Below are 15,776 nucleotides of genomic sequence, written 5' to 3'. Positions count from 1 at the left end.
AAAAGTTATACACATTACATTTCGGAACATAAGCACTTCACTCTACATCACCTCTGAAAGCTTACATATATTTTTGTGGTCGATCAATTGATTTCTCCAGAACAAAGCTGATCTCCCATCACGCAATAAGGACTTAGCTATTGCTTTGTACTCCCTTTGTTTCTAATTATCTGTATATGTAGCTATTTTCAGAAAAAGAAGAAGTTAGAATGACAAATTGGTGGTGTTTGGTCTTCTCCTTATATTCTCCAGTACAAATTATTTTTTTCATTCATTCTATCCTCCTCAAATCTCTCCCCTTCTCCACCCTGCCTCAGCCCATAGTTTGCCTAGGAAAGTTAAATATGTGGTGATTAACTAGGCTTTGGGAGTCCTAATGTATAGATTTTGAGAAAACTTGTCTATGCTACATGTACAGATAAAAGAAACAAAAAAGTACGTTTAAATCTGTTTTAAATTGTTTTCCCATCCAAAGGAACCTTGCAGCCTCTTGGTCTTAAAATATGATAGTTTTGTGCTAAATGGATTAGAAAGAAATCTTGCTAAATAGAATAATTGTTGTGTGAGTTTGTAAAGCTGAATTTAAAATGAGTAAATTTTAGAAAACCACGGTTTTCGAGGCAGTCAAAATTTTGAGGCAGTTTGTAACATGACACCAGGTGGTTTGGCGGTTTCACGAGATTCCTTACAGCTGGGGCCTACCTGTCGAATGCCAATGATTCCTTACAAGTGGGGAAAACTGCAACCGCGGGAATGAGAAAGGGACTGGGGGGTGTTAATCGTGGGTTAACGGGTCCGGTCAGATCGGGTCAATGTTGACGTGGCATTTGACATGTGGGACCCACTTGTAAGGAAAAATGTGAAACCACCAAAACCAATCGGTTTCGGGCTATTTGAGACAAATTGTCTCAATATAGTGGTCATGCGGACGGTTTTGCGATAAGTGTGATTTGGTGATACGAATGCCCCAAAAACGGTTTTTTGAAATTTACCTATAAAATATGGAATTCACTCAAAAATATAACCAAAATGAAAATATGAAATAATTCAACTTAGATAAGGTCACTAAGACGGATTAGAAATATCCAAACACATTAAGTTTGTGCTGACTGCATGCAGTACAAGTTCTGTGTTTTTTTTTTTGCAGGTGTCAAAAGAAATTTTTGTTTTCTGCAAAGGACTTCGTGCTTTTGACCCAGCGCGGCGTGCATGGTTTGAAACTTGGAATCCCGGTGGGCTGCCTGCTCAGCAGCAACTCTCGGCAGCCAACCGAAGCTATATCCATGCGTCGCTCCTCAAGTCTGTTACAGTAGTAAAAGTGTTTACTTTGAAAAAACCTCAGAATTCCCAAAAGAACAGATCGTACCAAACCGTGCGAGTACTGCTCCTACTAGTTAAGCTTGTCCTGGATTTATACCCTGAGCTAGTTAACCTTGTTCGCGCCCCTGAAGTCCCCAATCTTAACTAGTGGCAAGTTTGGTCATTTGCCGCTGAATCCTGCAACCACCAACCTCACCTATAACAACACCCCATGGGGGACAACACGTTGCCATCAGCAAAATCGCGCAAGAAAACGCTTAACAAGCACATTTACTCCTCCTTCCAACCGTCGTTTCACTTCGCCGCGTCAAAATCAAGCATGCACATAACAAATGGAGTATCCCTTAACTCCATCATAAACTCAAAAGCAATAACTTGTTATATCTCGTGCATCTTGACCAGTTAGGCTGCGATGCTTCGATGGATTGGCCGATGACGATTGATGAATATAGTATGTATTTCTCTCTGATTCAAAAGTTGTGACTGAATTGTTTGATTATTCATTTGAAGGTTTCAGGTTGAGAAGAAAGCTTCTTTGGTAACGGCTACATCGCAACCACCACCACCTCTACCACCGCTCCTCTCACTCCTTATTAGTCGCCATCAGGCCCTTCCGCTTCTTCCTCCCGATGTCCCAATCACTCACCATCCCTCCAAATTTTGTTGCTGTTGCAAACTTGCAATGCACCAACCAAATAACCAAATAAACCCTCCCCGCCAATCCATTCCCCTCCAAAAACCAAGATCAAAGAAGCCCCAGTTTCGCACTTTAGCTTCTCGAACCAGTGACCGATGATGCATCAAGCCACCATCCGTTTGAGTTTGGGCATTTCTTGATCCATAAGGACCCTCCTTGTGCACACGCTTTGCCAGTTGATGCAATTCCTTCTTCCTCCTCCTTGTCCTTCCTTTACTTCTTTGCAAACGAGGAAGAGCCTTTAGGTGGCGCGTCTCGTCGTAGGTACGTAGCTCCTAAGAGACCATCTCGGTTTCTATCTCTGAAGCCTTCCTTGGCACACGCCTGTATTGCTACGGCACTGGAGTCCTTGTTCAGTTGTTCTTGTCCTCTGTTCTTCTGTCCTGTTTGTACTCCAGCCAGCGTCTCTTCTGCGGCGACCGATTCACGGGTTCAGGTTCAGTCAGCCTTGTCTCTTGTGTGTTTTCTTGCTCGGATCAACTTGTGCTTTGCTTTGATGAGGCACTGCATGTTTTGTATGTCTTGTTCTGAATTTCTGATACTTGCAGTGGCAGCCATTCTTCCAGCACATGTGCTTTTTCGCATAAAGGAAGTGCCTGTGTGCCTTGGGCTCACCGGAGCAAGGAATAATCCTCCTGCCTTTTGATCAAGGAAAGGTATATTGGAATCCGCAATAATTTTTTGCAAGAAGGAAAAAGGTTTCGACGACAACGAAGGTGCCAAAAGCTTTTGGTAGTGGATCCTAAGAGGCAAGATGTTCAACATAGTCTCGTCATGGAACAAGAGGATGAGAAGCAAATCACTTGATCAGTTAAATCCTTGTGAGTGCAACCCTTTCTTTCCTTCTCATTTTTGTTGTCAGGTAAGTCCTTCTCAATTTTATTTGGTGAACTGCTCATAGTTCTGAACTTTCTGTTTGCAGGGGTATACAAGACAGCCGAGCTATGGCAGGTGAAGGAGCAAGGCCCGCTGCCGTTGATGCCGCCGAAGAAGCGCAACTGCTCCATGGTCTTCACCCTCAAGGAGATGGAGGAGGCGACTGGCAAGTTCAGCGACAAGAACCTCGTCGGCAAGGGCGGCTTCGGCCGGGTTTACAGAGGCGTCCTGAAAAATGGGCAGGTACATTTTCAGCAGATACATCCCTTGGTTTTCAGAAGATTGTGTTGTTTTCGACATTTAGCCTTTTTGTGACGTATTTTCTTCAGAGTACTTATTTAGCACCAATAGACAACAGTTGAGTTTTTGGGAGACAACTTCTTCTTTGGTTCTATGTATTTGTCCTATTGATTGAATGTTGTAGGACACACACGTCTGACTTGAATGTGATAATCAAGTGCACCAGACAGCCAAGATCAAAGTGGTGTGACATTTGCTCTTGGCATCCTTGTCAAGAAAAGCATCTGCCAACCAGCAGTCAAATATGGTCAAACACCAATTAATTGCTATGATTGTATCTTCAAACCGAAGATCTCGAACATTATTACTACCGAATGTGACGTGGTCTCATTTCTTTCAGTTTGTAAACTTGTGATCACCTTTTCTTCAGTAGTTTCAGTACAAACACTTGCACTGTTTCTTCAGAGCTTTGCTTTGGACCTTCTTTAAACTTGGAAGTCTCCTAATTGTGAATGACTGAATGAATGGATGAAGATTGTTGCCATCAAGAAGATGGACCTACCGGCGTCGAAGCAGGCGGACGGCGAGCGCGAGTTCCGCGTGGAGATCGACATCCTGAGCAGGCTAGACCACCCCAACTTGGTGACGCTGATCGGCTACTGCGCCGACGGGAAGCACCGGTTCGTGGTCTACGAGTTCATGCCCAGAGGGAACCTCCAAGACGTCCTCAACGGTAGGCAAAAGCAAAAAAAAAAAAATCCTTCTTCAATTGCTGCATTGCATCGATCTCTGATGAAATCTTTGCAACATTAACTTTTTCAGGGATCGGCGAGGTGAGGATGGAGTGGGGGCAGCGGCTGCGGATCGCGCTGGGCGCGGCGAGGGGGCTGGCGTACCTCCACTACAGCACGGCCGTCGGCGTTCCCGTCGTCCACCGGGACTTCAAGTCCAGCAACATCCTCCTCACCCAGCACTTCGAGGCCAAGGTTTCATCAAGGATCTGACATTCGAAAGGTAAATTTTGCATTGCGTGATCATCAAACATTTGAAATCTGAAATGTGCAGATTTCGGACTTCGGGCTGGCCAAGCTGATGCCGCAGGACCTGGACCTGTACGCCACCACCAGGGTGCTGGGCACCTTCGGCTACTTCGACCCTGAATACGCGCTGGTAATTTCCTCCGGTTCCGGAAAATTTAACTCTTTAATTCCTGACTCTTCTGGGTGTTTCTGATTAGAAAAAACCACAATAATCGATCCATCAATTGGCATGGCAGACGGGGAAGCTGACCCTGCAGAGCGACGTGTACGCCTTCGGCGTCGTCCTCCTGGAGCTGCTCACGGGCCGCCGCGCCATCGATCTCAGCCAGGGGCCTCAGGACCAGAACCTCATCGTCAAGGTCAGCACTGAATCTCTGCAACACACCTGCAATTAATTAATCATTCTACTGATCACAATTGCATTCTGAGAGAAAACCTCAGATACACCAGATGGTCGGGGACCGGAAGAAGCTGCGCAAGGTGGTGGACAGGGACATGGGCAAGGGGTCCTACACGGTGGAGTCGGTGTCCATGTTCGCCGGCCTCGCCGCGCGCTGCGTCTGCTTCGACAGCGCCGGCCGGCCCTCCATGCAGGACTGCGTCAAGGAGCTCCAGCTCATCATGTATGCCAACATGAAGATCTGAACCAAAAATTGTTTTGAGACGGGTCGCTGATTCGATCTTTGTTTCTGGGGGGATGCTCGCTTGTACACAAGGGTACATACCAAAATGGTTGCCAAGTGGCTTTGACAAGGAACCTTGTATGTGTCCTTGTGTACTGGTGGTGGGAAATACTTGTACAGAATTTTAGTAATTTTTCGTTGCGCCGGATGTCCTTGTGCTGGACCTGAAAAGAGAGGAGGGTCTTAATTTGTGACATTGGAAAAATACAGTATGTCTTGGAAATTTGGCCTGCGTCTACAATTGATGGAAAAAAGAGCAGGTGGTCACTGATTAATTAGCATTCTTTGGGTAAGCCTCTGTTATTATTCTGTTCATCGTGAGATATGAGTCACCCTGCAGGCTGCAGTTGTATATAATCAAGTTGAGAATCTACTTATGCGAATATTGTATGGAGCTAACATCAGCTTGTTTACTTATGTCAACCTGGGAAGTAGGAAAATAAGGAGACAGTGACTAAGTCCCGAATTGGACTCATCGTGAGCGATCAAGTAGCTCTGGAAAGTAACTAATTTCTTTACACTTGTTAAACTCATTTCTTGACTACCACCATCAGGCCAGCTGTGTCTTAGAACATACCACGTAGACAAAGAAAGAAGAAGATTGTTGGACAAAAACATCAACTGTCTTCGAGCTAGGTTAACCGCCAAATGGGTTCTTTTACCAATCTCGGGTTTACATGTTGTCTTCGAAGAAAATTTTAATCTTCAATGGTTCCCCTCGTCTGCCAATATGGAGTCACGAGGGGAAGCACATGTCAACTCTAATATCTAGTAATTTTGATATTATTTATTACGCTTATGTGTCCTTTGTGGTGGCATCTTGATAGTACAGATGTCGTCGTTTAGAAGATTGTTGTTTTGGCTCTTTCATCATCCTGCTGGGTCGCAACATATTCTATGAAGTCAGTATTTCTCGAGACTCGTCTTTTGGTGTTTTTGTTCTGTTTCTTGTCGACATTGTTGGGCAACAGTTACACAACTTGTCTTGCAAGGGTGTGCCACCGGCCATGGTGCGTTCAACGGTCTTAAATTTCCACTGTTTGAGGAGGACGACTCATGTGGTTTTTAAAATTCCTACGAGGTTTCCAACTTGTGCAAGCACGATGTTCTACAATTTCGTCACCGAATACATTGATATTTTTCAGAAAAGAGAAAGATCTCCGGCCTCTGCATCAATCGATGCAGACAAACATATTTTATTACAAAGTTATAAAACTCTTACGAATCACTGATCGGATATCATAGAAACAAAAATGAGCCAACGGAACAAGTTCAACATAGCGAGTTTATACATCTAAAAGACAACTAGTACACCGCCAACCATTTCGGAATGGTTGCATCCAATATACAAAGATTCATGCCGGTGCGTGGGACATGATGGATCTAGAGGCGTTAATTTCGAAGGATGATGATGGAGCTTTTAGTTTTATCATAGATCTATGATGTTTATGATCGTTTCGATTGTATCGATCTATTTGACTTTCTTTGATTAATAGATAAAACCAAATTGTTGCTCGGGAAAAAGATGTGAAGCTCCAGTAATAAAGATATAAAAAAGAGGTGTTGTATCCTCTGCAAGATACGCTTTTAACATGGTGTGTCCAACAAACGTTATGTGTTTCTATCTTGTGCAACATACTTGGGACAAGAATGATCCCGGAAGGTACATGCCATCCAACCAAAATATCATCACTAGAGAAAAAGACTCCAAAGTCACAAAACATCATACCACGAACTGCATCACGATACGCTCACAAAAAAAATCATATGAACGATACTGCGAGGGAAAAACTCAAACGTAAGACTCTCTGGAATCACCTAGCAGGACATCGCCGCAGCAACGAAAGACTCAAAGTAACCTGGATCATCATAATCTTGCCAATCATGACCATACAATTTATATTACAGTACTAAAAGTTATGAGTACGTTCAGGCTTGTAAGAGCCACCGAGATCGATCGCAGGAGACGAGGAACCAGCGACGAAGGCGGCGTTACACGGATGTGCTCTCATATCTCTTTTGCTGTTTGTTACGGACGATGGGCCGAGATCCTTTGCGCTGTGTCATGTAGCAGCCCATCATCCCACGGCCCAGGCCCAAAAGCGTCGGGTTACCTGGCCGGCGCCGACACGGGCACGAACCCCCTTCGTCCTCTACTTATGCATCGTTGCGATGCAGAGCAACCTCACGCGTTCGCCAAGCACCACCGCAACAACAACAACAAGGAAGGCCCCTGCAATTTCCAACGAGAAACAGAGAGGCAGTTCTGGCATGGAGAGGTTCGCCGCTATGGTCACCGGCCGCCGTGCCGCTCCCGCTCCCAAGCCCGCGTCCGCCGCCGCTGAGTCGGAAGGGGACAAGGAGTACCTGCGGATCCAACTGGAGGAGATCGTGATCGTCAAGGACGACGCGTACGACGCGCTCGCCGCCGCCACGGCCGCCGCCCGCGCCCACGCCCACCCCCACCCCCACGCCCACGCCAACGGCCAATTCAGCAGCGCCGCCGCATCCACCTCCATGGAGAACTGCGCGAAGGCCGCGGTGGCGGCGCCGCATGGGGGTCCGCCGATGGCTGCAGCGCCGCCGGGCGCGTGGGCAAGCGTGGGGAGGATCGTTGGCGACTAGAGGTTGACCAAGCCTCGCCGTTCTCCTTGATTCCAGTACCCAATTGGGGGCGAGAGATTCTCCGTAGTACAAGTTCAGGTTCCTCTAGTGGTATCTCGACGAAGTTGGTGAGCTTTACGGGTTTTTTTTTTCTGTTGCTTGATTCTTCGTAGTTGCTCGATTCTGGGAGGAGATTGGATCGGTTCTAACTTGGATCGTCGGTGTTTGGAAACTGGGGATGTACACACGGCCGATTGTGTCTAGTTCCATAAATCGGTGGACACGACTACTCGATCCTACTGTAATGCCACTTAATCTGACGGATTTTGTTCAATTTGCGGCGAGATCTGTTGAACGCATCCTGCTTAATTTGCGGTTCATCAAATAGTTTGATCAACTGTTATCATCATGGAATTATTGACTGTAGGATTTCTTTATGGGTGTTGCGTCCTTGTTCGACCCAACGCACATGTTTGGTGAAAGCACACGTGAAACTACGCTTTAATCTTCCAATGAAACTATGCTTTAATCTTAACAGAATTTATTACTCCGTATGTCTGTTTAGGTATCTGCCTACTCTGTATTTAATTTCGTAAATTTAAACAATACTCCCGATCCTAAATTGTTGTCGTTGCTTTTAGTTCAAAAACTCGACAACAATTTAAGATCGGAGAGAGTAGTACCGAAATAGTATTATGAAATCTTTGTTTCTGAAATTTGGAAACGTTATCCCCAACCAACCTTTTGGAAAGTCAGTATGAGAATAGATCGTTTCGCACTTAAAAAGAAACTGTCTTGCTATATCTACACAACCGTACATTCTTGGGTTTTTTTCTGGGAAGAAAAGAGATTAGATCCCAATTGCTCCTTGCGGCGGGCACTCTCTTTGTCATGCGGTGCATCAAGAAAGTGGGCCAAAGGCCAGAGGTGTGACCGTTTGAGGTACTACAAACTTGATGTTTGGTTGCACCAACTAATGGGGGAGTGTGCTGCGAGAGTAACCACTATGAGAAATCGACTCTCTATGTGCGGTAGGGCCTTCTGAAATGAACATATCTTCCATGTAATGCGCAAAAAAACTTTTTTGAGATGAGATGGGATTAAATCGTCAGCGTAATATTCCACTATTATCAACAATGTAAACAAATAACGCCTAAACCTTCCGACTAATCCCTGGAGTCATTTTCCGTTCGAATTTGCCTTGCGTACGACATTACATGTCCGATCTGTGTCCGATACTCCCAGCCCTCATTCCACGGTGATGCACCGATTTGATCCAAAGTTGTTGGATGAGCAAATGATGGTCTCATACACGGTATCGTTAGATGCATAGCAACTCTCTTTTCCATTGTGCAAACTAAGTTTATGTGTGCTTAAAGTCTTGTTTCCAGCGGTAAGATATATGCTCACGCAAGTAAGTAAAAACATATTTCCTATACTATATAGGGGCGCAGCTAATTGGCGGAGCTCCGCCAGGATCGATTCTGGCGGATGATTCCGATCAGGTTTCCCCGTCCGCGCTCCCTACGCTCGGCCTCGTCCGTCCCTTCGTCTTTTCCCTGTAGCAGCGCAGAGAGGCGCGAACGGGATCCTGAGAAACGCCACTGCTGACAAGGAGGCAGCAGGCGGAGCAAATAGGAAGGAGGAAAGGAAAGGGAAGCGAGAAAGGAGGAAGCGCACAGCGCGGTCAGAATTCGTCAGCGCGAGGCAGACGAGCGCCAAAGAGTACTTTCATAGTCAAACCTTCATATATTGCCACCGTTCTATAAGATGTATAATTATTTTTTTGATGAAATGGTCTACCCAACTCCCTGCATTTTGGCACTATGTCAACATTTTTTGGCCAGAGGGGCCAGCTGCGCCATGTCATCGTGCCCTGTCTTGTTTTTCACCTCTTCTCTTAAGGCAGAAATCAAAAACATGTTTGGCAGATTCATTATATCCTTTGTAATCATATCTAAATAGTATACAAAACAAACACCTACAATTTCAAAATTGATTTAAAACTATTTTGTTTAATTAAAAACATATCTACACATCCTGCCATCTTTAGTTCTTATTTCACCCTTCTTGATCACGGTTAGGAGTAAGCCTTTAATAAGGATAACGGTCATGAGAGAGCCGGTCTTAAAACATATAATGGGCACCATAGGTTTATAACAGAAGAAAGATTAATTATTTTTAACTCACTCTATTTTTTTAAGCCTCTCTTACAATACAGCTATAGTATCTGAACTCACGCACTAACACACACCCCATGCACACTTCATCGGCACGCCAGCCCATCCATCCGCCACAAAATACATTACATGGGCCTAGAGATCCATCCAAACACAAAGCATGGCAACAAAGCACAAGTACACAGCTTACACAAGGTAAACGAAACCTGAAGCTAACATTTTGCTTCCTAGAACAAAACACCGAACAAAGCCCTGTCACATGAGACATGTTTCACTATAAGTAAACTACTCTAACAAATTACTTTGGCCATGACCATATTCCTAGTACCTCTGACTCTGATGGCTTGCAAAACAGACATGGCACGTATTGATGGCTCCTGCAGCAATCAACTCTGTACAGCTTCATTTCTGCGCAAGAAACATGTGTGTTGTTGCAAGGCAAGCGATTTTAATGTTGCTATCATATTGAGTGAGTCGAAGTAGAGATGAGGAGATATATATAATGGAGTACGATTGAATGAACAATACAATCATTTGCGTTAAAAATAAAACAGTAAATTTCAAGTAACCATGTCTATTAGGGACATGGTTTCAGTCAGAATCGGCTAACAACTCTTAAGATTTGCTTCAAAGAACCACGACTCTTGAGTCAAGGTTGTTCGGAAAACCAAAAAATGGACTATTAGATGAATTGACAACATTTCTGACAAGTCAGGCCCCAGCTGTAAGGTCTACGTGGCCGCTTTTTGCCTACCCATTTTTCCAGCCAGCCCCTCCATCTCCCTCTATGTTCGCTATCCCTCCGACACAAAACTATACGGGTGAATGGATAAATAGATGGACAAAGATTACCATGTAGACCTTACAGGTGGGCCGTCATGTCAGAATCACTCTCAATTCTTCTAATCGGGAAATTTAAGGTTTTCTGGAAAAAAAACTTGACTCAAGAGTTGTGACTCTTTTAAGCAAACCCCAAGAGTTGTGTTTAACTGAAACTCTAGCCCCAAAAAAGAGGTAATAACGCTGGCAATGCATGTGCAAACTGGTGCATCAAGCGTAAAATTGGTTCATTCGGGTGCTTAAACACGCAGGTGCATTTTGGTTCAAAAGGGTCAAACCGGGCCGGATGAAGGCCACGTGGCGTGCCACATAGCCAAAGAGCACACGCCAGGCGCACGGCATTTTTTGTCGAATTGGTACATCTAGCCACTGCTCCAGAAAACCCCTCCAGTGGTGGTCAAAAAATGGGGTTGGTGGCGGTGATCACGCCCGCCACCAACTCTGTGTCACTGGAGGTTTTAGCACCGGTGGCGGGTAAAATAACCGCCACTGCTGCACTAAGATCACCAATGGCGGGTAAAATACCCGCCACCGAAGACCTACAAACCGCCACTGTAAATCCCTCCGGCACCACCCGAAAAGTGCGTGGAGTACATCAGTCGCGAGCAAATTACCCGCCATTGGAAATTTCTAGTGGCGGTCTTTTGCCACCACCACTGGAACCTTTTCCAGTGGCGGTGGTGTATAACCGCCACTGGTACTGTTTTTCCAAAAAAAAAATGAATTATTTATAAAAATAAATATTCCTGTAGCACAGAAATAGCAGGAATACAGCAGCACAGTATACAACACCAAAGAAACAGAATAACAACAAATATATTACAAAGTTCCACACGAATTAAACATTCAAGTCACATGCATGTATACAAAGTGTTTGAAAGAATGAGCCACAAATAGAAGTGTTCTACACAATTTAGCCACTTTTGGCGACAATCTCGCCGCCGTAGTAATCCCTGCTCGATTTGAGGACCTCCTTATTGAGGATTTCGCCGATGTCCATCTGGATCTCGTACACGAGAATTCTGAGTTGTGCCCTAACTTGGCGTTGGCCATAAACCAATTCCTCACTTCTTCGAAGGTCTTCTTCCCCTTCGGCTAGAAGTCGTTGATCATCTGCTGAATAGTGTGCGCGCAGTAGTACCACAGTAGACGGATCCTTCAGGCTGTTGTTTGCAGGGGAAATTGAAAGTGTGCCTAAGGAGAGCGTCATGATTGCGGCTGAAGATAGGCATCGTGTACCATTTCAACGCGTCGCGATAGGCTGCGTCGATGACATATTTGATCGGCTCAAAGTCGCGTTGTGGTTCATTCCCCTTGCGTCGCAATGGATCAAAATATGTGACCCCTCCCATATCGAGGTAGATGGCGATTGTCACCCAATGGCCGCTGTTTCACAAAAGGACGCACATTGTATTAGCCAAATAATATAACAAGCAAGTCTTCCGACGGAAAAAGATGTATGTATTCACGCGAATTCAAAACAACTGTAGATGGTACAATATCAATACAAAACGGCGGTCTTGGTGCTTCAACATGAATTGAGTGAGGTATTCAATCGCCAACCTTTTACTTTCGGCCAACAATGGGTCTGGACCAAGCAAAGTGGCGTTGAAGAGAAGGGGGTCGGCGACGACCATCCCATATTGCTTCACCCTATAGGCCTCCCTCGTGTAGTGTACGTACCACAGTCTTAATATGGCATTGTCGAGGCACTTGCGGTTGAAGAGGTGAAACAAGTTGAGGAAGTCAACGCCGAAGGTAACGTTGTTTTCCCTCTGGATTTCCCCCGTATTGGAGTCGAAGAACCCATAATGCTTTGGCACTCGAACCCTAATTTCCAGATTTGTTAGGTCTGCGCCTGATGATGCCACATTCATGTACTTTTCATGGAGCTCTTGCATCTCCCGTGGCAGGCGATACAGGTCATCCCGGGACACCATCGGTTGTCCGGGGTGGAACAACAAAAATTGGAAGAATCGCCTGTCCACGAAATAAGATCCATCAGGCAATATATCTCCAACACGGGGGTGGGTGGACATCTTCAGAATGTCTGGTCGCTCTGGACAAAAATTGGTTTTCTTCCCGTAGAAGACGACTCTTTCCCCTCCTTGGAGGAGCCCTTGCTTGCCTTGCCGCCTGTCCCCCACTTGTTTTTCCTGCGTCTCAGGAAATTGGAACTGTCCGGTTTATGGGGGACCTGCATCCCAGATGGGGCACTTGGACGGGGCTCCAACGGGGCCGATTGTGCTGCGGCTCTCCGAGGGACGGGTCTTGGTGCGGATGGCTTCGGGTTTGGGCGGCGACGGAGGATTTTGGCTTGCATTGTCGTCGCTGCACTCCGCCGTGGTGAGAAGTCTCGTTCCGCGGGCTCGTAGTCCAAAGGACCGGGTGAGGCGCCAAGCGGCGACGGAGACGTCAGGCGCCGGGCGTGGAGACGGACCGAGGCGGGCGACGAAGATGGAGAAGGCTCCGTAGCGAGGACCACCAACCTCTTAGGCTAGATGAGGTAGGAGTTGACGCAATCCCTTAGGGTCGTCGCCTCTTTGTGCGGAGGATAAGGGACCGGTTCGTCCTCGAAGCCCTTGAGCACGGAGTCCACCTGCACCTTGACCATGTCGTCTCGCAGGGTCACGTGGTGCACCACGGCCGTACGCGGCATCAGCAACCCACGCACGCCCAGAGGATTCCCCACCATCGGCATGTGTAGCCGGCATTTGGCGTCCTTCTGCGCATGACAAACATGGCAACATCATTAATAGATTGGAGCATGATAGTGGTATTTCACTATTTTTCGTAGCGCGGGAAGACGCTTACCGTGAGGTTCTCGTCGGGTGGCCCAAGTGGGTCAAGCTGGCACTCGGTGCTGGAGCATGAGGTGCTCTTATTGGGTAGCGGGGACGGATCCGGTGTGGGTGGGGTTGGTTGGATGGGCGCCGGCGGGAAAACACCGTGATCAATGAAGTTGTCGACGTCACGTTGGTCCCTTGCATGCCGCATGAGCTTCCTGAGCTCCTCCCTCGCCAACACCCGGATCTTCCCATCTAATTCCTCTGAGCTCTGTTCTTTGCTGGACGCCCTTCTGCATTTGCGGGAACCTTGCTCTTTCGCCATCTGCCTGCGAAAGGGCCCAGAACCGACACCTCGCATATGCCCCCCGTGCTCATTCTGTTGCAGAGCGTAGCTGATGGCATCATCCCACTGTTGGTTGATAGACGAGTGGGAGCCATCCGACTCCCACTCTGCCATTGCACCATGTATACAAAAAACAACATGCTCGGTGTTAATCTTATATGTGAGTATAAGAAGCCCAACCGATAAAAGAAGATGTCAGGACGAGGCCTTACGAGTGCAGCCTCTTGCTTCTCTGACATAGGCTCCAAGCCCGCCTATTGATTTGCGGTCATGGACGACCGCAGCCATTTGCTGGAGCGCTCACCGCGAAGCAAAGTTGGGACCCTCGGCTGTATACCGGTTTGGTCCAATGCGGCGTCCTCCTTCGCCCACACCTTCTCCTTTCCGGGGCGTCCACGACTGCCGAGGCGGTGGTCGAAGTGACTTTTCTCATGAAACTCCTTGTACCATTTTTGGCTAGCCTTGAATTCATTTGACCTGACCCACACCTTGAACCTCTCTCAGTCCTACTCCGAGATCCCCTTCCAGTGCTTGTTAACCACTGTCTTCCAGTCTTTGCCGATAAGCTTCCTGCAGTTATATTACCACGTGCTCTGGCCCTTCCTCATGACTTGGTGCATCCGCCACTCCAACCGTCTCCTGATCTCATCATTGGCAGGCACAAACCGCTTCCATGCCGCCTCGTAACAGTCCTGCGTCACAGCTTTCGGGACGTCGCTCCATCTTTGATAGATCCGAGTGCGTACCCGTACGATAGCGTTGCATGTGTTCAAGAATCTTTCTGCAACCTCCACCGGTTCCTCCGGGTAACTTTCTTTATTTAGCTTGGTGACGACCCACGACTCCGTCAGCACCTTGTTCGCCCTCCGCTTGGACTTCGACTGAGTAGTCGACTCCGTAGCCTGAGACGTCGCACCCTGGGCTTCTTCCTCGTTAGCTGCTCCTTCAAGGAGCAGCTGCTCCTCGACTCCTTCAAGGAACAGCTGCTCCTTGGCTCCTTCTTCGCCATGCTCGAAGCCATCGCTCATGGCAATTTCCGAGCTCGAGGAAGATGCCCCCGCTTCTTCTTCGACTTCTCCCTCCACAACCGGTGGCTGCTCAGGCACCTCTTCAACGCGAGCCTGAGATTCCTAACCAACACATATAAAAGTAATTTAAAAAAAACGGAAAAATTTGGCATGACCTATGCTGTAAAACAAGAAAATTTCGGCATGACCATTGCTGTAAAACAACAAATGAGTCTACCCTAATTTTATACCTGCATAAAAAAAACCCACCCACATATACCCCCTCGGCACGATGGCCGGACCCTTCTCAACGACCCGGCACGATGGCCGGGAACACATTCAATCATATTTCATAAAACAAATCCATAACTAGCAGCAAATTAATCAAATTAAACCATAATTTAACACTAAGCAGCAGCAATTTGATCAAATTGAACCCATTTAGCAGCAAATTAATAAAATTGAACCATATTTTACCACTAAACATCAGCAAATTGATTTAATTGAACCAATTTAACACCAAATTCTTCAAACTGAACCATAATTTGACACTAAACAACAGCAAATTCATGAAATTGAACCCATTTAACAGAAAATTGAACCCTAACCCTAACCCTTACCTGGGCAGGGGCGGGGATGACCGCGGTGGTGGTGTCGCGGCGGGGACGGCTGCCGTGGTGGAGGCGGTCGTGGGGGCCTTGGTGGTGTCGTCCGCGGCGGACGCGGTGGTGGAGGCGGGGTCGGCGGCCCCGTCCGTCGTGGTAGGCGGCGGAGGTGCCGCCGAGTGGGTCCGACCGCGCCCCCTGCGATGTGGGATCCCGATCCGGCGGCCGTGCTTCCCGCTCCGCGTCGAGCGTCCGGAGCCGCCGGTGGAGCTACTCATGGCGGCTAGGGTTTGGGAGATGGGCGGCGGCGGCGGCGAGAAGGGCGGCGCGCGAAGGGCTAGCGGCAGGAGGGGAAGGACGGCGGCCGGCGGCTTGGGCAGGGCTTCACCTACGTCGGGAGAGATGGTCGCCGCTGCTAGTCGGTTAGGACGCGCGGGACTGGAAATGCGAAATTTCACTAAGTCCTTCACGTCAAATATATACCCCAAGGGTCACCATTGGCGGTTATATGCAAATCCCTGCCACTGGTGACCCGCCACTGGTGACCCCTCC

At 47.4% G+C, this 15,776-nt stretch overlaps 2 protein-coding genes across 2 annotated transcripts; both read left to right on the top strand.

Annotated features, from left to right (window-relative positions):
- Positions 1 to 1,932: 1,932 nt before the first annotated feature.
- LOC100844929 (probable serine/threonine-protein kinase PBL28) lies at positions 1,933 to 5,229 on the top strand. The gene is made up of 8 exons (XM_003578009.4): positions 1,933 to 2,453; positions 2,566 to 2,838; positions 2,940 to 3,136; positions 3,668 to 3,866; positions 3,956 to 4,119; positions 4,199 to 4,303; positions 4,410 to 4,532; positions 4,615 to 5,229. The coding sequence occupies exons 2-8, from the start codon at positions 2,772 to 2,774 to the stop codon at positions 4,816 to 4,818; spliced, it is 1,059 nt and encodes a 352-aa protein (XP_003578057.1). The 5' UTR covers positions 1,933 to 2,453; positions 2,566 to 2,771; the 3' UTR covers positions 4,819 to 5,229.
- Positions 5,230 to 6,858: 1,629 nt separating this feature from the next.
- LOC100833306 lies at positions 6,859 to 7,869 on the top strand. The gene has a single exon (XM_003576430.4). It carries the CDS (start codon positions 7,029 to 7,031, stop codon positions 7,479 to 7,481), a length of 453 nt encoding a protein of 150 aa, XP_003576478.2. The 5' UTR covers positions 6,859 to 7,028; the 3' UTR covers positions 7,482 to 7,869.
- The last annotated feature ends 7,907 nt before the right edge of the window (positions 7,870 to 15,776 follow it).

This window comes from Brachypodium distachyon, chromosome 4, assembly GCF_000005505.3.
Source record: "Brachypodium distachyon strain Bd21 chromosome 4, Brachypodium_distachyon_v3.0, whole genome shotgun sequence".
In the NCBI taxonomy this organism is placed as follows: Eukaryota; Viridiplantae; Streptophyta; class Magnoliopsida; order Poales; family Poaceae; genus Brachypodium; species Brachypodium distachyon.
The sequence above is the reverse complement of the archived record's forward strand: the minus strand, read 5'-3'. Positions and strand labels throughout refer to the sequence as shown.

What these genes read in the sequence shown, in the direction of transcription:
- LOC100844929 (XM_003578009.4), top strand. Translation starts at nt 2,772, where the DNA reads ATGTTCAACATAGTCTCGTCATGGAACAAGAGGATGAGAAGCAAATCA. An exon ending in GCGTCCTGAAAAATGGGCAG is followed by an intron (nt 3,137 to 3,667) that starts GTACATTTTCAG and finishes GAATGGATGAAG; the next exon opens with ATTGTTGCCATCAAGAAGAT. An exon ending in CCCAGCACTTCGAGGCCAAG is followed by an intron (nt 4,120 to 4,198) that starts GTTTCATCAAGG and finishes TGAAATGTGCAG; the next exon opens with ATTTCGGACTTCGGGCTGGC.
- LOC100833306 (XM_003576430.4), top strand. Translation starts at nt 7,029, where the DNA reads ATGCAGAGCAACCTCACGCGTTCGCCAAGCACCACCGCAACAACAACA.